General features: G+C 47.7%; 1 protein-coding gene across 3 annotated transcripts in view; it reads left to right on the top strand.

Annotated features, from left to right (window-relative positions):
• The window catches only part of TXNDC16 (thioredoxin domain containing 16), a 44,299-nt gene that overhangs the window by 1,596 nt on the left and 18,942 nt on the right, over positions 1–23,761 (top strand). For 2 of the 3 annotated variants that reach the window (XM_042814152.1, XM_042814149.1), the window contains exons 2-13: positions 3,338–3,541; positions 4,775–4,857; positions 5,916–5,989; positions 7,371–7,445; positions 7,789–7,910; positions 8,073–8,163; positions 10,695–10,851; positions 12,032–12,198; positions 13,934–13,994; positions 15,364–15,505; positions 16,618–16,764; positions 19,100–19,159. In XM_042814152.1, the coding sequence (XP_042670086.1) occupies positions 3,373–3,541; positions 4,775–4,857; positions 5,916–5,989; positions 7,371–7,445; positions 7,789–7,910; positions 8,073–8,163; positions 10,695–10,851; positions 12,032–12,198; positions 13,934–13,994; positions 15,364–15,505; positions 16,618–16,764; positions 19,100–19,159 (1,348 nt within the window). In that variant the 5' untranslated portion in view covers positions 3,338–3,372. The remainder of the gene's footprint in view (positions 1–3,337; positions 3,542–4,774; positions 4,858–5,915; positions 5,990–7,370; positions 7,446–7,788; positions 7,911–8,072; positions 8,164–10,694; positions 10,852–12,031; positions 12,199–13,933; positions 13,995–15,363; positions 15,506–16,617; positions 16,765–19,099; positions 19,160–23,761) is intronic. The other variant, XM_042814150.1, reaches the window with a different exon arrangement.

Raw genomic sequence — 23,761 nt, 5'->3', positions numbered from 1 at the left:
CTGTTGCAATTAGGCTCTTGCTTCTCTCTGGATGCAGCACATGGGTCTGCTTTCAGCTCCTAGCATTAGTTATACAGGGTTGGGATGCTTTTTGATATGCTCATTGTAGAAATAAACATCTTTCTGTGGTTGAAGGGGCAAACTCGTGACAGCACGTGACAAGAGAATGCTGCAGTGATCAGAATGAGCCAGGATGGGAACATCACCTGCCTTCTCCTGGTCACAGGCCCCAACACATGCCTCCTTCACAGGCCAGTGTGCAGAAGGGGCAGGTGGAATTGGCCAGCAGATAGTTCACTTCCATGGCACGGGTGAGCGTGGCCCCACTCACAGAATCACAACATCAGGGATTGGAAGGGACCTCAAAAGATCATCTAATCCCAACCCCAATGCAGGAACACCTGGATTGGGTCCCACAGGAACACATCCAGGCAGGTCGAAGAACTTGTCCTCAGAAACATTGAGGGAGGCTGACTGATGAGCAATTTATTCCAGCAAAACTATGTAGTGATAATTAACTTTAGAATTGTCATCAGAGGTAAGGGGATCCCAGCCCATGGTTACCACTGCAGGAATCCCAAGCAAAATCAATGTAGCACAAGCAATTTATGCCAGTGTGTCTGGTGTATTTACTCTTATTTTAGGTCATCTGCCGTGGCCATTTTACCTGGCTTTGTCTAGAAGGCATGACAGTGAACACACAAACCAGGCCTTGCACACTGGCTGCAGTGTGCACGGCCACAGCCTGTGGGTTTGAGGGCTTCCCACAAGTGACACAGAGCCCTTCCTTGAATGGCAGCAGCCAAAGCAAGGCTGCAACGTGTCCCAGCTGCCTGTGGTTGTTTTTAGCTGTAGCCTGTTCCCTGGATCCTCGTGGGTTCTTGGTGAGATCCTTCTCCTTGGAGTCATTCCTGTAACGAGGGCCAGTTCACACATGCCTGGTAATCCTGCAAGTGGCTGCTGTAGGGAGTTTGGGCTGTTTCTAACCCTGTGGTGTTAATCTTCCCTCATTGGAAAAGAAGTGGCTCAGGGAATGGCCTAAAAGCTGAATAATCCAGCAGACGCTGAGTATGGAAGGCTGGATAGCAGTGGTGACACTGAACACCCAGGTGGAGCTGTGATGGTGTGCTGGAGCACTCCTGTTCCCAGTCAGCACATGGCTCACTGCATAGCAGTCTCTGCAGTGGCATTGCACATTGCCTCTCTGAGCCTGTGTGAAGTTCAGTGCAGGAAGAATGCAACTGGGGAAGCTCCCAGAGACCTCTGCCCTGAGACTGCTCTAGATCTATCTACACTGTTCTTTGGCCAAGCTGTTCTTGATATCCTCCTCACAGGTGGTTCACTGCTTGCTTTATGAGCAATTCCAGCACTCTACCACGAAGCTTTGGGTGTTTTGAAGACAGCTATTCATCCCCTGATGCTGTTAGTCCCTAATTGAGTCTCCTTTGTGGTTGGGCATATTTGGGCTTTATTTCGACTCCAGGGAAGTATTGGAGTCTTCAGACTTGCCAGGAAACCCTTAAGCCAGGTTTTACCAAATGTGGGTGGGAAGGCCAAGCTGTGCAGGGACTGCACCTCTAGGGCAGGGCCAGGGCTGGCTTTAGAGTAGTTTAAGGCAGGATGTGCTCAGGGGCCTTACGTGTGATTTTGGGACAAAATGGGAAATGGCAGGAGGAGGAGGACAGGATATGAGGATATGAGGGATATAATCACTGCCAGATTTCTAGCTGGGCGGGTAGAGGCTGTTGTAATACTGAGGCTGAAGGAACAGTCAGTAGACTGACAACAAATTCTTCTCCTGTGAGGAGATGTGTTTTCAGCGGTTACCAGCTTGGACACATTTCTGGGGCACATAGGGAGGAGAAAATCCCAAATCCAGGTGCTTCCAGTCTCTCCTGAACATGGGTGATAAATCTTGACTTTTGCTCCCTCCACTGAGTGCTTCTGAAGTTCCTGTTTGCGTCTGGGAGAGTTGCACACTGTGGAACCAGAGGCTGGGCTGGGAGAGCCAGAGGGCTGGGAGCTGCAGAACTCAGCAAGAGCTCCGAAAAGAGGATGAGGAGATCAGGGCTGGGAAGAAGTTGGAGTTGTGTCTTAAACTGCAAACATCCTCCTCCAGGTATCAGGCTGCAAAGTATTGGAATCATTGTGGGCTGCTCCTCTGGCTTTGCCTCCTTGGTAGTAAACTTTCCCATTTGACCTGGGCTCGTTCCTACACGCCAGGATTGAGTTTATTTTTCCATCCTGCTGGAGCCAAGTTTGTCATTCAGTAAACATCCCCCCATCCCCTTGATCTCTGTCCCCTCTGTAAGCCAGATGAACAGATGGGAGGGCAAAGAACCAGAAGCGCCTGGCACATCCCGAAGTAGGAGGGAGAGGACTGGAGACTTTCAGATGAAAAGATTTCATTCCTTCCTCGGCTGTCTTTGTTCCTTCGTGCTGTGAAGGCCTTATCCCAACACCTCATGTGCGTGAGTGAGAGAGAAGGAGGCCTTTGAAGGTGGAGCATGCCTTGCTTTGCTGCCTGCTCTCGGAGCAAGGCAGAGGGACTTTGCCTGCTTGTTTTTGAGCATCTGACTTTGGGTTCATAACAGAGCAGCAATAACAAGCTTACAGCATCTGACGCAGCACTGGAAGGAATAATAGCCCATGTACACAGGGACATTTGTTAAGGAAAACAGCTGCAGCTCATAATGCAAAGCAAACAGCTTCTTCGAGTCTTGAATTCCAGCTTTGTCTCATTGTTGACCAGGAACCAGCCTTGCTCTTGCATGCTCAGCAGCAACGATGGGTACCCAAAGAGCAGGCTGCAAGAGAGCTTGGTATTAAACTGGGGAATTAGGAGGCAAGAAGTTATTTTTTCATCCTGTAGTCAGAGCTTGTTGTCCGTATCTCTCCATAGCCCTTTAATCCAAGTGGGAGGAACTACACAGCTGCAGCAAGGCACCTTGGGGAACGCTGCTGGTGAAGCCTGGCAGCAGGCTTGCACACTTGGTCTTGGCTTCATTCTCTGAATCATCTCACAACTTCTCTTGGCTTTCCTCCCAGACGTCTCCATGTAGGATCCTGGAGTGGGAGGGAGGCTGCCAGGCCTGTCCTGCAGCCTGGTGTGTGTCATAGATTTTGCTCCAGTGTCACTGGTGACAGAAAAAAAGTAAGGAGGGATTGAGCAAGGCATGACACGGAGCAGTCTGGACAAACCCCTCTGCCATTTGGTTTGTAAATTACAGTCATGCTCCACCTATCTGAACAGAAAACATTCATATACATGTTCATATGCATGTTACGTGTGTGCATATATATATATTTATGTTTTGTATATCTGTTTGTTTTCCAGTTGTGGCTCTTCTATGCCTGTAACTGATAATAACCATGTCAGCTCAGGAGGACAGATGGGTTTCTTCCTTCTCTTTCCTGCTCTTCTGTGCTGTCTCCATTCCAGTGCTGGGAAGTGCAGGTCTGCTACAGGAGTTGAGTCCCCACGAGTATTTCAGTGGCTTGCAAGCTAGCAAGGCTTCCTTGGCTTATTTCAGCCATACTGGTATGTATTCAGTAGCATGCATTTACATGAGCCTGGGTTTTCAGGGAAGACTCATGTTAGAGTGTGTGTGAAAGTGGAATAATGAAGGGTCAATTCCTGAACTTTTTAAATGCAAAGCTATTTTGAGGAGCTGGCAAACTTCACTGGCAAATCTATGTTTGCATAGCTCCTGAGTAGTCCTTATAGACAGAGGTGTCTGGGGCTGAGATCTTTCCTGCTTGTGTCCCTAAACACACTCCTTCAAGCCTTTTTGTTAATCTTCCAGATGCCCTGTAAGGAGCTGCTCCCTGAAATGGGCTGTATTTCTTTTCCAGAGCACCTCCCAGAGTAATTACAAGGAGATCTATCACTTTGCCTTTCTTGTTCTGCTCCTCCATGCCCCCCATGTGTGGTTTTCCAGAGATGTGGGCAGAGACACCAAACACAGCTCCCACATCAGTACTGAGGGGCAGGCTGCGTGTGTCACAAAGGAAAGTGGGCAGCCTGCAGGCGTTCGTGCTATTGCCCACAGTCAGTTTTGTTTCTTAAACACCTTATTCTGAGTAAGAGCAGGGCCACATTATGAGTGCTCTATCACTGCATGGCAGCAGGATACTCTTGAGGACCCTGTGAGGACTTGCTGCCCAGCAGAACGATGCCCGTCTGACAAAACCACTTCCAGTCCTGTCTCCCCCTGCCAGCTCCCAGCCAAATCCCTTCACACAGCTGCACCTTCAGCATGCTGCAGCTCCCTATTTGTTCCTGCTCAGGCCTGCACGAATGTCCTGATGATGTTTGCTCAGGGACCTCAGCATGCTGTTACCGTGCCAGAGCACAGAGAGTGCCCTGCAGGCAGTAACAGGGGACATGAGCAGTTACTGGTGGCACCTGCAAAAGCCTGCATGCAGCATCCTTGAGCGTCCTCACTGCTGCTCAGTGCAGCTGTAGTGCTTTGCAGTGTGTCCTGCAGCACAGAGCAAAGGATGTCATGCTGCTTAGGGATCTCTGGCATCTTGGAAGTCATAGTGGCTTGGAGGACTCCAGTCCATCTGAATTTAAAGATCATTCATAAGGGATATCTACACTGATGCCCATCCTTCTCCTTGTCACAGGCAGACTGTGATCCTGGTCTGACCAGGGAGTGAAATACTCCCAGAAAGGCTGACACTGCCAGAGAGAAAGGGGTTGTTCTGCTCTTCTGCTTTCTTGTCTGTAATGGGAAGGGACTAAAACCAGCTTTTATTGGTGTTTCAGTTTCTCCTGGTGCCCAGCCCTTCTTGGAACAGATTGAAAACTCGGTCGAGGCTCTTCACGACTATGGCATTTCAGTGGTGAAGGTGAACAAGAACAAGGAATGGGACAGAGTATTTCTGCAGGGCTGACTGTGGGGTTGACAGAAATTGTCTGCACCTACCTTGGGTGATGGAAAATAGAGGGACCCCACAAGAAAGTGGGTTCTGGCTGCAGCAAAGCATCCAATTTTTCCCCTTGCCCTGGCCAGTAGTAACTACACTGCACAGCTATGAATCAAAAGCATCACATCTTCTTGTGGGTTGTGTCACACCTTCTGTCTGTGGGGCAGGGGCAGATTCCTTTATCTGAGGAAAACTTTATGTTGTCCACACTCCATGATTAGCATCCATGGATGTGAGGAATATTTAACTCCTCAGATTTTTCTTGAAAATTGGCCTTTGCTGTGGGAAGCCTCATGTATCGAGCGTGGCTGGCTCATCTAATCTGATTTCCCAAGTATGTCATGTGTGGTGTTGCATGGTTATTGCTGTGTACCTTAAACATGGTACAGGGAAGAGTATGATCCCCACTGTGTTACACAAGAGAGCCTGCTGATACACCCAGAGTATGAGACCTGCACAACTCAGTCTTGCTTGTGCACTAGGAGAGAAGAAGGTTGAGCTATGAAGAGTGTTGGATGGGATCAGATCACTTCCTTTCCATACAGTGCAGTAAATGCTGAACAGATATTTTTTTTTTAGTGAAACCTTATGCAGATTTAGGAGAGTAAACTATAAATGTGGGCAAGTACAGTTAGATTTTGTAAGAAGTATTTTTACGTGTGTGTGTGTGTGTGTATTTCATTGCCTCCAGGTACAAACTGAGTTCAGTAAGCAAGTAGTGGTCAGTCCCTTTGAATGTACTTGGCAGATCACAAGATCTCTTAATGCTGTCTGACCCAAATTAAGGGCTGAGGAACTGAAATACAAATTCCAGTCCGCACCACTGGACTCTGTTCATCTTACTGTGTGATTGTATTTTCTATCCTGGGCAGGTTTGAAAAGGCTAGTACTTACATTCTGGAATGGGAGAAAGCTGTGGTGCTGTGTGTTTGTCATCAGTTGTGGAGGTGAGTGACTGATGACATGCTTTTAATGTCTAGGTCAAGTGTCCCAAAGAGGATGTCTCAAGATACTGTGGAAAAGAGAATGCTTTAAGGAAAGCCTACCTGTTCAGGTAAGGGGGAGCTGTCTGACCTCCACATGTGATTGCTTTTAAGTACAAAGTTTTGGATGAAATGCTATGAGGGAGTAGAGATGTCTGCATAGGAAGAGAGGAGCCGTGAGGATAGCAGTGGCATAGAGAGTTCAGGAAAACGTTTGTAGTATCATAGAGTCTCAGAATGGTTGGGTTGGAAGGAACTTCAAAACTCACCCAGCTCCAACCCCTGCTGTGGGCTGATTGCCACCCACCAGACCAGGCTGCCCAGGGCCCCATCCAGCCTGGCTTTGAATGCCTCCAGGGATTGGGCAGCTGTGCCAGGGCTTTACTGCCCTCTGAGGAAAAAGTTGCCTCCTAACATTCAATTTAAATCTCCTCTTAAAAGGGAGGTTTAAAACCATTCCCCCTTGTCCTATTGCTAACTGCCTGTGTAAAAAGTCAGTCTCCCTTTTGTTTATAAGCTCTCCTTAAGTACTGGAAGGCTGCAATGAGGTCTCCCCAGAGCCTTCTCTTCCCCAGGCTGAACAAGCCCAGCTCCTTCAGCCTTTCTTCATAGAAGAGGTGTTCTAGCTCTCTGAGTACCTTTGTGGCTCTCCTCTGGACCTTCTCCAACAGCTCCATGTCTTTGCTATGCTGGGAGCTGCAGGCCTGGATGCAGTACTGCAGATGGGGCCTCACAAGGGCAGAGCAGAGGGGCACAATCCCCTCCCTGCCCTGCTGCCACCTCTCTTTTGATGCAGCCCAGGATGCAGTTGGCCTTCCAGCTTCTCATCCACCAGAACCCCCACGTCCTTCTCCACAGAGCTGCTCTCAATGAGTTCTTTTCCCAGTCTGCAAACGTATCTGGAATTGAAAGTTTTCCTAGAAGGTCCGAAACATGGAAATTGGATGCTTTGTCCTCATCATGAAACCCCCTTTCCTGCCCTGTGTTCTTTTTTAGCAGCACGTTCCTGTTCTGTTACAAGAAACAACCAGACAAATCTTCTGTCCAGTGTTCTATCCTGGGGACTCCCACCACCGAGTCCCTCAGGGCTGCATTCAGTGTGCTAAATTTCAGATCTAGTCCAAGAAATAAACATTCTTTGCTGCTCTTCCTATTGGTGTGATTAGTTCATCTACCTTAGGCGGGAATGTTTAGCTCTTGATCCCTCCATGGACTGTGAGCTGGAAGCTTTCCATATATCAGGTAGGGGGCTTTTGCAAACCTGATGTGCTCAGTTCTCATTGATGGTTGTATGTGACAGAGGAGGAGCAGCTCCTAGGAGCTGCCCACATTCAGTCCTGACATTTTTTCCCCAGCAGATACCAGGAGTTGTTCTACGCAGCAGGAATGAGTTTAGTATGTATAGCTAATCCTGCATGGTTTCTTTGGTGACACTCTTTCTTCCCTCCCCAGAGGTAACGTTCTGATCAGAGAATTCCCTACTGACGCCTTGTTTGATGTGAACTCCATTGTTGCTAATGTTCTTTTGTGAGTATGGACAAGATTGATCTCTGTGAAATCATTTATTGCTTATTTTTACTTGTTGATAGAAAGTTCTGCATAAATAGAAACTCCACGTATTCCTGAGGCTTCTTTCAGCCATGCAGAAGGCTTGGCTTCTCACTTCGGTCTGGTTTGGCCCTGTTAAATCTGTATCCTCCAGATGATGGCTCACCAGTACACATCTGGCCAGCTGTGTTTGGCTATTAATCTTGCATCTGCAAGTAAGAAGCTGGAGCTTTTCCTCTGTATTTTTTTCCAGTCATGCTTATGTAGCTGCATATTTTCTCCTAAAAGAAAACAGTTGGTAATGAGTTTTTTGGCTTCTCAGTGCCCTGCTGTTTAATGAAGTTAAATATGTTGAAACACCGACGGATCTTCAGAACATAGAAAATGCACTGAAAGGGAAATCAAACATGGTCTTCGCATATGTACCAGCTACTGGAACAGCAGGTATGAACTCTTAGCTTTTCACCTTTGCTCTCCTGGAGCCCTTTTTTTTCTAAGATGGAAGAGAGTTTTTGAAAGAATCTTGCAAATGGAGAATAGAAAGGTGTAAAGGGGAGCTCTGGAGTGAGCTGCAGCAGTGAATGAGTCGTGCTTTTCTCTTTGCAGAGCACAGAGCTGTGATGGAGGTGGCTTTTGTCTATGGAACTGTCCACCAGTTTGTTCTAACAACTGAGGCAACGCTGCTGAAAGACACTGGGTATGTCCAAATACTGCTTGCTCTTGGTTTCTAGGATTGTCACATCAAATCTTGGGTTGGCATCATTGCTGGCTCGTGTGGGAGAAAAATCACTTTCATTAGAAGTGAACCTCTCAGCCTGAGTTTAAAGTGTCTAAATATTGCCAGGCCTGTTACACATTAGGCTCACTGCTGGCCTCTTGCTGAGCTAAAGAATGAGACATCATTTCCAGTGAAAGAGCAACTTGGGTTACTCAAGGGTATTTAGAAATCTTCTTTCCATCCAGCTGGCAATACTGACTGTTCTCAGCACCCTTGAATGTCAGTGAGATCGAAGCCCACATATGCATTTTGCACCTCAAGGTGAAAGAGTGCCATGGATGATGGTAGGATAACAACTAAGGATGCACAGTCAGATCTCTTTTGCTTTTCCAACGCCAGTTGCTGCTTGTGTACCTGGATTTGGACTAGCCAAGTCATTTGTGACTGCTCATGAATGGGATTTTACAGGAGAGGAGCCCACCATCTCCCTTCCTTGGCTAACTGGTCAAATCTCAGCCGTGGACTCCCTGGAAATTTAATAAAAAACAAATCTGGCACAGGGGGTGAAGTCATACTGGAGTCACTTTCCTACTGAGACCTTCTTGATCCTCCCCCCATGCAGTTTGGAAACACCAGAAGGCCTGGCTGGTAGCTCCCTGATTTTCATAGAGGCTGCTGATGTTATGATCTGATATATATAGCTGATGCTATAATCTCAAGACACACTCAGCCCCAAGTCTGCCTCGTTCTTTATTGAACAAGTCTGGCCAGATGAGAAGTGTAGGAACTGCTATGGTGAGCCTGAGCAAAGCCCTCCCAGCTTTCTTACCTCATGCCCTGGCCTCTGATGCTTAGCAAGGGATATGAGGAAACAAGTGTGCTGCGTGCAGCATCACACCTTCTGGTAGTCAAAGGCTGCTGGACTTTTAGAGATGGAAGCTGAACGTGTATCATGATGTTAACAACAACTAGACTTTTTAAAAAAAACTATGTCACCAGTAATCACAGCTTCAGTAGCAGTGAGTTCTGCAGTTTGACTTCATGAGATGGTGCTCCCTGCAGTGCTGTAGTTGAGACTTCCCATCTGATGGCTTCACTGGAGCTGGTCAGCTCACACCATCCCTTCTGTAACGGGAGGAGCTGGGTTAGAAGAGCAGATCCTTTAATCCTGCTGGAGCAGATCTGGAGGAGGATCACCAGCTCATGGGAATGGTGCTCCTCACCACTGAGGCTGAGGGAGCTGGGGTCAGTCAGCGTGGAGAAGAGAAGGCTGTGGGGAGACCTCATTGCAGCCTGTCAGTACTCGAAGGGAGCTTTTTAATAGGAGGGAGATAGAGATAGGACAAGTGGGAATGGCTTTAAACTAAAAGAGGGGAGATTTGAGTTAGATGTAAGGAGGAAATTCTTAAAAGGCAGTGAGGCCCTGGCAGTGCTGCTCAGACAAGCCGTGGGTGCCACATCCCTGGAGGCATTGAGGGCCAGGCTCGACGGGGCCGTGGGCACCCTGATCTGGTGGGGGACAATCAGCCCAAGGCAAGGAGTGTCACCAGATGAACGTTAAGGTCCTTTCCAGCCCAAACCATCCTGTGATTCTATGATTCTGCAATTCTGATGCGAGTTGCTGGCATGCTATACTGCAATCGGGAAGCTGGGAGGGAGAGAGGAAAGTGGGAATATCAGATAGCATGATGTACCTTCAGCAAAACATTTATACAGCAGTTCGATTGTTTTCACATCCCATCCTTGCTGGATCGTGATCAGGGATGGCGTTTTGTGGCAGCCACTAGATGGCACGGTTGTCATTTGGACAGGATGTGGCTTTATCTTTCCAAAAGCAGAGAGAGCAGCCGTCAGGCTTTGGTGTCTTAATGCAGCACCTCGCTCTTCCATGGAGAGATCTCACAGCCCTTTACAAACAAAGCTGATCCCTAGTTTAGAGACGGTGGAATGAATGCAGAGGACATCCTGAAGCTGACCCACAGATGAACCCCTCTGCAGGTGTTGGTACCAGAAACCAGAAGCCAGGGAGCCACATAGGGAACCTGATTTCACTGCTTCCTTTGGGATAGCCAAAACCAAAGCTGATTAAAAGGTGAGATATTCCTTATGCAGTATGTAAGGTGTCATCAGTGAGGTAAAATACACGAGTGAACTTGTATGCCAGCTGTTCTCCTGCCAGGGTCCTTACTGGAGTAGCATGGCTGGTCAGACTGAAAAAAAGCTTTATTTTGTGTCCTTTTAAGCTGAGACAACTGTTCTTGGATTGAGGTCATTTATACTTGGTAAGCCTGAGTTTTCATTTGATAGTGAACACAATTCTGAGCAGTGCCTGAACACAAGCCTGTACCTTTTGGTAGCAGGGCTCTTGAAGTCCCGAGAGCCAGTCACACCCTGAACTGAAGGATCATCTGCTTTGTAAAACATGGCAGCAAAATTCTCCTTTTGTTAGGGTGTTTTAAAACCCTGTGGTGGATTACTAGCTCAGTGTGATCTTTGTTTCTCCCTCACAGCAGCAAGGAGCCTGATGTATCATCTGCCCAGCTGTTGTTCTGCCATTGCCAGCAGGCCGTGGACCTGGCACAGCCCTGCAGGAGGACACCCTTGGAGCAGGATCTGACAGTGCTAAACATCCACAGACACCTCAAACTCATGGGAGCTCCTCTTGTGGTACGAGGGAAGGAGAAATGATGCACTCACTTGGGCTGGGCAGTGTGAGGGCAGCTGGGGCAGACGTAAGGATGAGGGAGGTGTGTGCAGAGGACAAGGCAGAGCATGAGAATCTGCCCCCACTCCATTAAGGTTGTGGTAAAGCTCTCAGGCTGAGTTCAGGTGAAGAATAGGCCTGAGCCTGGTTCTGAGCAGCACTCCATTACACTTCTAAATTTTGGTCCTCCTCTTCAGGAATCCCAAGGCCTGTGTGTGCTCCTGTGGTACTGCCAATATGAGTGGAATTGTGCTTTGCTCAAAATGGGGTGGAGGTGCACCTTTAACTTTGCTGGGACTTCTGGATTCCTCACAGCAGGCTCAGCACCTGGAGGAGGCAGACAGCAGTGTCTGCCATGGGGCAGTGAACTTCAGCAGGGCTCCAGTTCCCACTGGTGACAACTCTGCCCAGCAGAAAGAATGGGTAAATGAGCTGGGAAGGGCCTCCTTCAGCCGACCTCTTTGATGAGGCTTGTAAAGAGAAGGCACCTCATTAAGCAGCTGTGTGTTAGAGTGAAGCAGCATGTCGAAGAAAGAAAGGGAAAGGATGCTAGCTTTTGTATTTGACAGGGTTTTCAAACTGCCCCCAGGAATGGCTGCCAGACAAATAGTAATTAATGGAAATTTGAGATCAGGAGTTGCTAGGTCACAAAGAACGTGCATACTAATGCCCAGAGAGGATCGTGAAAGGTTAGAACTATTTAACCAGGCTTGTGTTGGTTCTGCTTCGGTGGATGATTTAGAATCAGAGCTGGAGGCTTTTACTGGAGATAATCCTTATTTCTGTGACTGCAGAGAACACAGTGGCTCGGGCTGTGCAGGAGATCAGCCTTCCAGGTTACCTGTTGGCCTTAGGAATTGCAGGCTGTGAACCCTCTCCTGGGTTCAGGGAGGAAGTATTTCCCAGCTCTTAACGTCCAACAATTTTTAAACTGATGACAATCTGGTGATTGGTTTTTCCAGCAGTTTTCCTGAGAAAAATGAGGCTTCTGTGCTTTCCTTTCCAATTTCTTTTGAGCTCGCTGACCAATTTCAGCAACAAATTCAAACAAATTCTGTTGAAATCGACATCTGGGTGTAAAAGAGCTGAAGTTTGTTCAGGTATGTGGAGTCGTGTTGCAGTGTAACCGTGTGTCTCTTCCAGACTGAAGTTGCTGAAGACCCAGAGAAAGTTTCCACTGTTCACTTACAGCTTGGGCTACCGCTTGTGTTCATCCTCAGCCAGAAAGAAACTTACGAGGCAGACAGGAGAACAGCAGAATTTTTGGCCTGGAAACTTCTGGGGAAAGCAGGAGTTGCCATTTTGTCCAGGTAATTGTTTTCCAATGTTTGGAGGATTCTCTTTTTTCTTTTTTTCCTATGCTGTTTCTGAACTTGTTTACTGCACAGCAAGGACGGTGGTATCACAGTCAGAGGGCTTACTCTGATTTGTATGAGAAGCAGCAAAACTAAGTTATATCCTGTGAAAAGATATAATGTTTGAGAACTTCTCCAGAATCAGGTAAGTTTGGTTTCAGACTGTCTGGAAGTGTAGAAATATTTAAGTCTATTGCTGATTTAGAAGTAGAAAAATAGACTATGGGAAACTTCAGAAAGGAAACTTGGAATGCAGAGGCAAAAAGCTTGTATTTTGCCCTTAAATTAAGGACAGAAGGAAATACAGTAAAGGACACGAACTGTGGGTGCTAATGCACGTGCTCATGAGTGCTGGGTGGTTTTCTGCTCAGTAAATCAGAGAGGGATACCAGAGTTAGGCAACAAGTTTGCTTCCCACGAGGATAGGAATGAGACACTCAGGGCTATGCTGCAAAGATGTGTTGGTTTCCTTTACAGAATCACAGGATCACAGAATCACCCGGGTTGGAAGGGACCTCAAGGATCATGTAGTTCCAACCCCCCTGCCTAGCAGGGCCACCAAACACACACATTCAGATCAGGTTGCCCAGGACCCCGTCCAACCTGGCCTTGAACACATCCAAGGACGGGGCATCCACAACCTCCCTGGGCAGCCCGTTCCAGGGCCTAACCACTCTCCTTGTAAAGAACTTCCCCCTAACATCCAACCTAAATCTTCCCCCCTTCAACTTGGATCCATTTCCCCTAGTCCTGCTGTTGTCAGCTCTTTTGAAGAGTTTACTCCCCTCCTGGGTGTAGGTTCCCTTCAGGTATTGATAGGCTGCAATGAGGTCACCCCACAGCCTTCTCTTCTCCAGGCTGAACCCTTTAGGCTCAGGCTTTACCCCTGTTTCACAGGCTCAGCAGTGGGCTGCATACAGCGGATCCTGTCTTGCGTCCTCTCCACAGCCCATCTTGGCTGCGGCCTGCCCATAAGCAGGGCTGGGTGCCTCCATGTGCTTCTTGTGTTTGCAGATGTTCGCAGAGCATCTGGAGGCGTGCACACATGCTGCATGGCTGGCCTGCAGCAGAGCTGTGCACGGAGAGTCAGGCTGCATACATGAGAAACCTGCAGGATGTGACGAGTCAGAAACGCGTTCCTGTGAGCAGATGCCCCCTCCTATATTACAGATTTTAGAGGGGGATCCAGCAGCTTTGGGTTAGGGCTGTGAGAGGGCATGTCTTCTCTGCGCTGCTGCTGGCAGCAGTGCAATGGAGGAAGGAGGAGGAAGGATGGGAAGGATGGGTGTGGGCTGTCTTCTGGCTTTCTGCCATGGTGGTATCTCCATGTGCAGAGGCACTTCTTGGCTGCATTTACACGCGAGCTGGAGTCTGCCATCTGAGCAGCTGCACTGGGATGTGGTTACCGATGGATGAGCAAAGGTGTGAGTCACAGAAAGGCAGTTCAGAGCCCTCGGGAAATAGGCATGTTATGCAGCACACGTGGGGTGAGTCCCACCAGGTCACCTGGAACTTGTTTCTCCAACACCTACTTTGTGACTGAGCTCCAGCACATACTCTGGGGCCCAGAAACATGACTGTGGGGATGTGGTGCAGCGGAGAGAAGGGTGTGTTTGTCAGGCAGGCATGTTACAGAGTACCAACCCTGCATATCATCACACCATCTGATGTTCACTCTGTATTTTGGAAGGGACCGGGTGAATTTGAACATTCTGCGGCGGACCAACGTTGCTCTCAAAACACCGGATGAGGTTTGATGGATTTCTTTATCATACAAATCTTATTTCCTATCTGGAAATGCTGCTCTTGAAAGTGTAGTAAGGTGTTGCTCACCTCTTGTATTTGATGGCCTTCAAAGAAGCTCAAGGGGATGTGTCTTCCCATAGCTGTGTGCATGCGTTTGGGGCTGCCTGAGCTTGATGCTGCAGAGGAATTGTGCCTGCTTGCAGGAGATAAATGGAAGTGTTTATTTTGGGTTCTAATCAGAGAGTGATCTCTCTGTTGTACAGTAAGTCAGTGTGAGATTGTCAATACCTAAGGCAATACTGCAAGTGTAAATTCCCACCAGATTTGGACTTCCAAAGGCCCTTGGCCCCTTAGGAAAGGAGTTCAAAAGATGGAAGAGGAAACGAGCATGAAACTAAGAGCCAAGAAAGCAACCAACCAAAAGTCTGTGCTGAACTGATGTAACCAAATGCCTCTGGTAGAGATCTGGAAAAGGGCAGGGCCTAAATTAAAAGAGGCTGATCAAGATGAGCTAAACTCTGGAGGGGCCTGACCCACCTTGTGAGGCAACAAATGGCAGGGAACAGACGTTGCCCCGAATGACTTGAACTGTCACATTGTGATTGCAAATGTACACGATCAGACCTGAATCTGAGTGTCCCCTGAGGGCTTCCCCTGACCTGCTGAGAGATGTGCGTGGTGTGTTTCTCCTCTTAGAACCAATGGGAGGTGCCAGCAGTTTGTCATTTCTCTCAGTTCATTATAAAATTCATTTTCTCTGAAGTGCCTCTTCCTGAGACAGTGCCAGAACTGGTTTTAAAGCTGACACGGCCTCATTTCTGAGAAATAAATTTTGCACTTTTCTTTCCGTGGCTTGGCAGTCCATTACACTTGGGGACATTCTTTGTTGAGCTACATGAGATAAAAGATCATCTTGTGTGTTTTCCCAGTCCATGATGAGCTTCTCTGGCTAACCTGACCCACCTAGGCTAGGGACCAGGCAGCACAGAGGACACCATGCTTGTACCTCAGCTCCCTCATTTGGCCTCTGGGTTTTTTCACACAGTAGCTCTGTGTTAAGGTGTTGGAGGTGGAGCACGTGTTCACTTTCACCACTCCAGTTACAGACACAAAATCCCACATAGCTACAATTACTTCCTGAAAAGGAAATAGCAGTCTGGAATGAAAAGAAAACTAATGTGCAGGTGAAACTGGGCCAAGGAAGCACATCCATGGTTTGGTAGCTTTAGGAATCTGTTGCCATATCCCAGAAATAAGAAGCTAGATGGTGAGAGGGAACTTCAAAATCCCTCTCCATTAGAATTCCCTATTTTGAGTTTCATTTGCAGATGATAGAAGAGACACAGAGTGATGCTTTGTTCCTGTTTTCTTTAGGGAGTGCCAATCAAATACCTGGTCTTGGAAGACACGGAGGAAGTTATAACTCTGGTGGAAGATAAGAGCAAGGTTAAACAAATCCAGGAGAATGAGGATGAAGATGAGGAAGATGAGGATGAAAAAGAGAATGACAATCAAGGTGTGTAACTAGAAAGTGAAAAGCCAATTATCACCGATAATTAGGGCATGCAATCAGCAACTCCTAGAGACACGCAGAGTTAAAGCATTCGAGAATACTCTTGCAAATCCATGGCAAGCTGTCTGTTTGAAGGGAAGTTGCAGAGGAGACAGAGCCAGGCTGTCTTCAGTGTTGCCCAGTGCCAGGACAAGAGGTGATGGGCACAAACTGGAACGCAAGAGGATCCATCAGGAAATGCATTTTTACAGTGTGAGTGACAGAGCACTGGCACAGATTGCCCAGAGAGGCTGTGGAATCTCCTCTTTGGAGATCTTCTAAAGCCAGCCAGGCATGGGCCTGGGCAGCCTGCTCTGGGTGTCCCTGCTTGAGCAGGGGTTGGACCAGCTGGCCTCAAGGTCCCTGCCAGCCTCAACTGATCTGTCATGCTGTCACTATGTCACTATGATTATCACAGACACGTGATGTCTGTACAAACTGGCTTTTTCATTCTCTGCAGATCACTGGAGCTTCATGACAGATAGGTGTAATTTTTAGGGCAAACACCATGGGCAAACACAACACGCCGTTGTGATTGGAACAGTTGCAGAGATCCGGCATGAGGGAGGAGCTGCTGATGTTTGGTTGGGTCCAGCTTCTGTCCAAGCTTCAGAAGAAGCATAGGATTTACTAGTCAGTCCCTTTGGGAAGGTTTGAGACATGTTTTTGTAACAGCTGTTTCAGACTTGCATTCCTCAGGGAGAAAACAGTGGCTCCTACAATGCTATCTTGAATATATTTGTTTCCCGTACAGAATTGTTTTTGTTTTGAAGACAAAGTGACACAGCAGCAAGGAAGATCAAATATCCAGCATGTTTAAGACTTGTGTTCAATTTTGAGGATACAACTGGGCAGTGATGTGAGGTGGCATAGGAGCATTTTGATGAGCTTGTGTGTATGTCAATGAGATTGTCTCTTTTCCTTCCATTCCCCCAGTAAGGTGATTACTTAATCTCTGATTGACAGTCACCACGTGTCTGCTGAGAGGTGGTGGTTTCCTAAAATGTTCCAATGAGGTTGCAGGCAGGGGGCTGCAGTTTCCTGTGTCCTGTGTGCTCATGCTTTTCTCCATGCAGACATTCAGGATGATCAGGTGGTGGAAGCAGTTTCCAGGGACAAGAAGCGAGAGCTGCCCCTGGATCAGATCCTTACCCTGACAGAAGAGACCTTTCACTCTGCCATGGTGGAAGCTGCCCAGACAGTGGTGCTGTTTTATGCCAGCTGTGAGTATGACTGTACTTGTGCTGCTCACTACACTTTCCAGTGTGATAATCCACACTTGTAGACAAGTGTAAAAGATAAATGTGCTGCATCCTGTCCTATGGGCCCTCACCCAGTGTTTTGGGTTTAACATCTACCCGGTGTAGATGTTAGATCTAACAGTAGATTAGATCGGTTCCTTCCATTGGCTGATATTCTTTGAAGATGGTATCTATCAGTATAAAGCACGTCAGTGTTTATAGGTTTTCCATCTTCCTTTTTCAGGGACCAAATCATAGAATCATAGAATCACCAAGGTTGGAAAAGGCCTCTAAGATCATCCAGTCCAACCTATCACCGATGTTTTCCACTAAACCATGTCCCTCAGTACAACATCTAAATGTTTCCTGAACATCTCCAGGGATGGTGACTCCACCACCTCCCTGGGCAGCCCATTCCAGTGCCTGACCACTGGAATTATTTCCTAACATCCAATCTGGATCTCCCCTGGTGCAACTTGAGGTCATTCCCTTTCATCCTATCACTAGTTACATGGGAAAAGAAGCTGACCCCCCCCTCACTACAACCTCCCTTCAGATAGCTGTGGAGAGCAATGAGGTCTCCCCTGAGCTCCTCTTCTCCACACTAAACAATCCCAGCTCCCTCAGCTGCTCCTCATCAGGCTTGTGCTGCAGACCCCTCACCAGTTTCATTGCCCTTCTCTGGACACACTCCAGGGCCTCAATGTCTTTATTGTAGTGAGGGGCCCAAAACTGAACACAATACTCGAGGTGCGGCCTCACCAGATTTAAGTACAGAAGGAAACTTACTTCCCTGCTCCTGCTGGTGACACTACTTCTGATGCAAGCCAGGATGCCATTGGCCTTCTTGGCCACCTGAGCACACTGCTGGCTCATGTTCAGTGTTGACCAATACCCCCAGGTCTGTTTCTTCTGCGCAGTGTTCAAGCTACTCTGCCCCAGTCCTGTAGCGCTGCCTGGGGTTGTTGTGGCCAAAGTGCAGGACCCTGCATTTGGCCTTGTTGAACCTCATCCCATTGGCTTCAGCCCAGATATCCAGCCTGTCCAAATCGCTCTGTAGGGCCTTCCTTCCCCTGGGCAGATTGACATTTCTTGCCAGCTTGTTGGTCATCTGCAGGCTTACTGCACCCAGTGCCCCCATCCAGGTCATCAATAAAGATACTGAGCAGGACAGGCCCCAGCATCAACCCCTGGGGAACACCACTCGTGACCAGTCACCAGCTGGATGTAACTCCATCCCCCACCACCCTCTGGGCCTGGCCCTCCAGCCAGTTCTCTATCCAGCCAAGAGTGCACCTGTCCAAGGCACGGGCTGTCAGCTTCTGCAGGAGAATGTTGTGGAGGACAGTGTCAAAGGCTTTGCTGAAGTCTAGGTACAATGCATCAACAGCCTTTCCCTCATCCACCAGATGGGTCACTAGATGATAAAAGGAGATCAGGTTGGCCAGTCAGGACCTGCCTTCCATGAACTCATGCTGGCTAGGCCTTATCCCCTGCTGCCCTGCAATGCTATGTCATCTCCTTCAAGACAATTTGCTCCATAACCTTCCCAGGGACCGAGGTCAGACTAACAGGCCTGTAGTTCCCCTGATCCCCCTTACGACCCTTTTTGTGGATGAGAGTCACACTGGCAAGCCTTCGATCCTCCAGTTGACCAAGAATGCAGATAGATGATGGAAAGTGGCTTGGCTATCACTTCTGTCAGCTTCCTTAGCACCTTGGGTGGATCCCATCTGGCCCCATGGCAGTCCAGGTGGAGTAGTAGGTCTCTAACTGTTTCCATCTGAACTACGGAGAGTTTATTCGGCTCCCCATCTGGGATTTCAAGGTCAGGGGGTAAAGTACCCCAAGGATAACTGATCTGATTGTTAAAGACAGACATCAAGGCATTGAGAACCTCAACCTTTTCCTTATCCTCAGTGGTCACATTCCCAGTGACCACTGGGAAAAGTAAAGGGTGGAGATTCTCCTTAGCCTTCCTCTTACTGTTAAAAAACATTTGCAAAAAAGTTTTTTTGTTCTGTTTTACCCCAGCAGCCAAGTTGAGTTCAAACTGGGCTTTTGCTTTTCTAATTTTTTCTCTGCAAGGCAAACATAAGACAAGAAGAAAAGTGAGAGTGACTTCATGAGATAGGCTAGGGAGCCTAGTTGCTCTCTTCTGCAGAAACATAAAGTCCAATTTTCTTTATTTCTTTCAAAGTCTTTCAGAGCTTCAAGTGCCATAGATGCAGAAAATCATCATGTAACACTATCAAAGAGCACAGTGGGGTTGTTCATCGCCTATATGCAACTCAGGGCTGCTTCTCCTCTGTTTCAGGGGAGGCAGTGTCCCTGGCAGTGCTGCAGTCTTACACAGAGGTGGCTGATCACCTGAAAGGTAAGGTGCCACAGGTCTGAGTGCTTGTATGGCTGGTCTGTGTCTGCCCTGATAGTACACACCAAAAAACTGGAAAGAGATTGGTGGTGTCTTGCTCACTCACCTAGAATCTACTCATTTTTAGTTCCCAAACTCTTAAGGAAGGCATTCCCATGTTAAATTGCTTAGGAAGAGAATTTATGTCTCTAGCAATATTTGCAGTCCTTTTGCGCTTCTGTAAAGTCATGGGACTGGCAGTGCAACCCTGTGCAGTCACCTGGTGCTGTTGGTGTAAACTGGTACACACACCAGCTGCCCAAACCACCCTTCAGCTGGGACTGTGATGTTCATGGGCACAGGCATTTCATCACCAGAAGCAGTGAGTGACACAGCACGGGTTTGAAGGTGGAGGGTCCAGCAGCAGACACTGTAGTCTGCATCAGAGGAACAGGATCCTGTTGGTGCCCTTCAGTGTCCAGTCAGGGTAAAGATGCACTGCATGTTGCACAGCATGAGGCTCGAGAGCCAACTCAGTGTTTGCCAGGGAGGGGTGGTACATCAAGTCTCCTGCTTTCAGAAATCACAAGATTGTTATTTGATCTGTAGCAGAGTGGCCCAGGTTTTGGTAGAAGCATAATAGACAGGCGGGGGCAGGCCCAGATCCATGGGGCAGAAAGAATTTAAAATGACTATGCCTTCAGGGCCTGTAGACTGGGTTAATTACATGGGAAGTCTCACAGGCAACCACAGAATGCCAAAAATAATAGATGACAGCTAAGGATCAGTAACATTTAAAGGCAACACACATCAGGTAATGCACTAGTAAAGGCAGAAGGGACAGGTCCTTCAGGAGCACCTGTGATGCTTCCTGGGTGATCTAAGTACTGATTCAGCTTAATTCAGGGCTTCAGCCCTCTCCCCCTCTATAATCAGTGGAAAGAGGTGTGCTCTTCTGCACTGCTAGCAGGCTTGTATGGGCTCAGTTCTAGAGATGCCTGTCCTTCCCTCTAACTGCAGGGGGTAAGCAAGTGGCTTCATCCCTTCATTTCAGCACAGTGAGGAAGTTGAGTGGATCTAAGTCTGAGCTGTTCTTGCAGCCCTGGAGGTAGCTGGTGCATTCTTTGTTGTTTTTCTTTCCTTCTTCATCAAGGCTGATTTCTCCTAGTTGTTGATTTCTCCTAGTTGCTCCTTGCTCCTAGAGGCACTCCCCTGGAACTGGATGATGCCTTTTCCTGCAAACTTCAGGCAGGATTCAGGCTGACCTCTCAGCAGAGGGAAAATGTATAGAGTGTGCAGAGGACCCAGACAGTTTTCTGAGAAGTGGATGTTTGCAAGAAACCCTCCTGGGAACACTGAGGGCAGTGCTGTCATTTGGAGGAAAGTGGTTCTGCTTTACTAATTTTCATAAAAGGAATGTCATCATCAGCTTTGATCTGAGCTGATAGCCCAGAAATAAACTGGAAAACTCAGGGAGGGTTATCATCGTTAGAGGGGTTATGGTTATTGATGATTTGGGGTTTCTTTAGACTTTCCAGCTGTTAAACCAGCTAGAGTAACAAACTGGGAGAGGCGGTGGATGAAACCCTGCCTCTTCCTGAGTCAGTGGCCAAACTGTGGCTGACTGTGTGAGGCTAAGCTCCCACCATCTGTTGCTTTAATCATTTGATAACAATCTTGGTACATGGACGCAGCCATAGGCAGATTCTCAAGAAAGATTATGAACTGATTGAAGTCAAGGCCTTTCCTCTGTGATCAGTGAGGTCCAGCTGAAGACTCCCAGGCCAGATGTGACCTGTGGAATGACTCCTGTTTGTTCTCCCTGTTGTGACCTTGGAAAGGATGGAGAATGGTTGCTTTTGGATCTGAAGTGAGTTTGCTGCAAGATGTGACTTTATATCTGCTGCTGGGAGAGACTTAGTTACAAAGATGTCTGCTGGGGACCTGGAAGTCCTAAAAGGATGTGAATTCCCAGGCTCTTTTTTATGGCCAGGATGAGGGTGTTTCTGGTCTGGGAATTAGGGTGGGCTGGGGTCAAGAGGTTAAAGAATCCAGAAGTTATAACAGATCAGACAGAGCAGAGGCCATATCAATGTGAATGTCCCAGTGCAGGGGGCATAGCCTGATGGAAGTCTGAATCTGTGAACTCCCAGGTAGGAGTCAGAGTCAGGGGATCCAGAGCTGGGTTTGGGGTTAGCAGGAGAGTGATGCAGGGTTGGGCAAGGTGATTGGGAAGATACACCAGTGCAAGGGGCAGAAGTCTGCATCAGGAAGAAGAGCTTGAGCTATGCAGGACAATGAGAATTAAACATGGGCTGTTGCTCTGGGGCAATTTCTCAGCTCCCCCAGTAGTACAGGTATCTGCTGTTCAGGGTGAAACCCCTCCCAAGGGCTCAGAAGCCAAGAGCAGCTGTTTGAGGCATGAGTCAGCTATGCTAGAAGCACGTTTTTAGATAGATACAGGATGAGGTCCCACTTTTGATGCCAATTTTCCATGGAAAATGGCACTGAGAATAGGCCATCGAAATAAAGAGGGTGCAGAGGAGGCTGGAGACTGGGATGACCCCATGAATCATCCAGTAACAGTCAGCAGATCATCATCAAATGAAGTTTACAGCCCTCCAAGTGTTTTCTCTTTGTTAAGAGATCCGATCAAATGAGAGATCAAGAGAAACACCTTTGTCTTGCTGAAAAGAGCACATTTTCTGCTCTTGCACTGAGAGTGTGCCATTCTCTTTGCACTGAGGCTAACCAGGGCACCTCTTGTTTTCTTATGTAAAACGTAAATCTATGAAAGCAGCCCCCCTGCAACAGAAGGCTGTGAAGGTGTGACAGGGTCACTGTATTTCTCAGATGTTTCATTAGCCTTTTTTGCAAAGGTAGGAGGAAACCACTACAAAAGAAGAGCAATATGCTGAAAAACTGAGCTGAAAAACAATTTTACTTCCCTCTCCTGATGCTTGTGGGGTCTTCCTGCCCAATGACTTTCAGAGACAGAGATCTGAAGTTGTAGTTCTAACTTATGTTAAAAAAAACCTTTGTGATTTAGCACACAGAATTGAGTCATAGAATATCCTGAATTGGGAGGGACCCACAAAGATCACTGAGTCCAACTCCTGGCTCCATACAGCCACCCAAAACCCAGCCCTATATTCTGAGAGCACTGTGCAAATGTTCCTTCAACTTGGGCTGTGACCACTGCCCTGGCAAGCATGTTCCAGGCCGACCATCTTCTGCCAAAGGTTCTTTTCCTAAGCCCCAACCTGACCCTCCCCAATGCAGCTCCGTGCCGTTCCCTCAGGTCCTATTGCTGTCACCAGAGAGATCAGATTGTCAGATTCCTTTTGAACTCTGCTTCCATACCCAAAGCTGTGGTGTGGTCTGAGAGGGGGCCCTCTGACCCAGGATCTGCCAGAACACCAAATGCCATTCATTTTCTGTTAGCACATACATTAGATATGTGACACATCAACAGCTGGTGGGCTGTGAGATTCTCTGACATGCTTTCCTGCAGTGATGCTGTGCAGGTAGTCATTTCCCTTTCTGCACTGGATTCCTCCTCTTGAAGTGCAACACTTCACAGATAACTTAATTCTCTTTCATCTTGTAGACTTCAGACCAGCTCTCAAAGTTGAAAATGCCAGTCCTGCTCTCCAAAGGCCCAGCTGCTTAAGGGAGTCTTGATTTTTTGCATATCCTGCACTGTTCCTTGTAGCTTTCAATGATCTTCTTGTCCTTGTTTTAGAAGACCCTTACAACAGAAGTTCTCTCCGTCGCCAGTTTGAATAGCACCTAAAATCATAGAAAGGAAGTATCCCCTGTTTCTCCTTCAACTTTCATCCCATCCAGCAGCTCAACAGTGACCACAGGGCTGTGCTGCCTTTTGCTGAATTACTCAACTCCTGAAACTGCTGTGTGTTTGGTAATTAATAACACGGTGCAGCTTGGGATGGTGGAGTGGTCATCCCATACACAGCATTCCTCAGGCCAGCTGGGGCTTCCTTGGGGGATCTTGGTCATTCTTGGTACATAATCCCCCAAGGTGGTATCCAAATACTTTAAATCCCATTTGGAGGACCTCAGAGGAGCCTTGCAGTTTTAACAAGACATCAAAGCTCAGTTTGCGTGCCATTTTATTCTGTGTTGGGCAAGACACAAAATTATGTGGTAACAGTTGATGAGAACCAGCCATACCGGATCAGAGGTGTGAAATAAATCCCAGGGCAGGCTTTTAAATTGAGATGTTATTTCACAGCCTGGAGAATGACACAAACCATTTCTGCTCTCTTGGAGTGTTTTGACAGCTCTGGCCTGTCTGAGTGGAATTGCAGACCAGTAGTTCTGTGCTGCTACTTGCTTCTTCTGTCCATACATTTGACACAAGGCAGAACCGAAAAAGAAGGCTGTATAAAACGGTCTGGTGAGATGTCAAGGATGCAGAGCTTTGGGATGGGAAATCACACAGAGGTCACTTGTGTCTTTACCCATCTTTGGGGAGCCTTGCCAATCCCTGACAGAAATGTCTAACTCGTGATTAAAACCCTTCAGTAACTGTTCTGCCTAAGACTTGCCTACGCTTGGTTCTCAGGAGCTAATTTTAATACTTGGTCAAGCCTCTCTGCCTGG

Source organism: Centrocercus urophasianus, unplaced genomic scaffold (assembly GCF_019232065.1).
Source record: "Centrocercus urophasianus isolate 14NV4802_14NV808 unplaced genomic scaffold, USGS_Curo_1.0 seq_14, whole genome shotgun sequence".
Taxonomy (NCBI): domain Eukaryota; kingdom Metazoa; phylum Chordata; class Aves; order Galliformes; family Phasianidae; genus Centrocercus; species Centrocercus urophasianus.
Note: the sequence above shows the minus strand (reverse complement) of the source record. Positions and strands in the feature narration are given on the sequence as shown.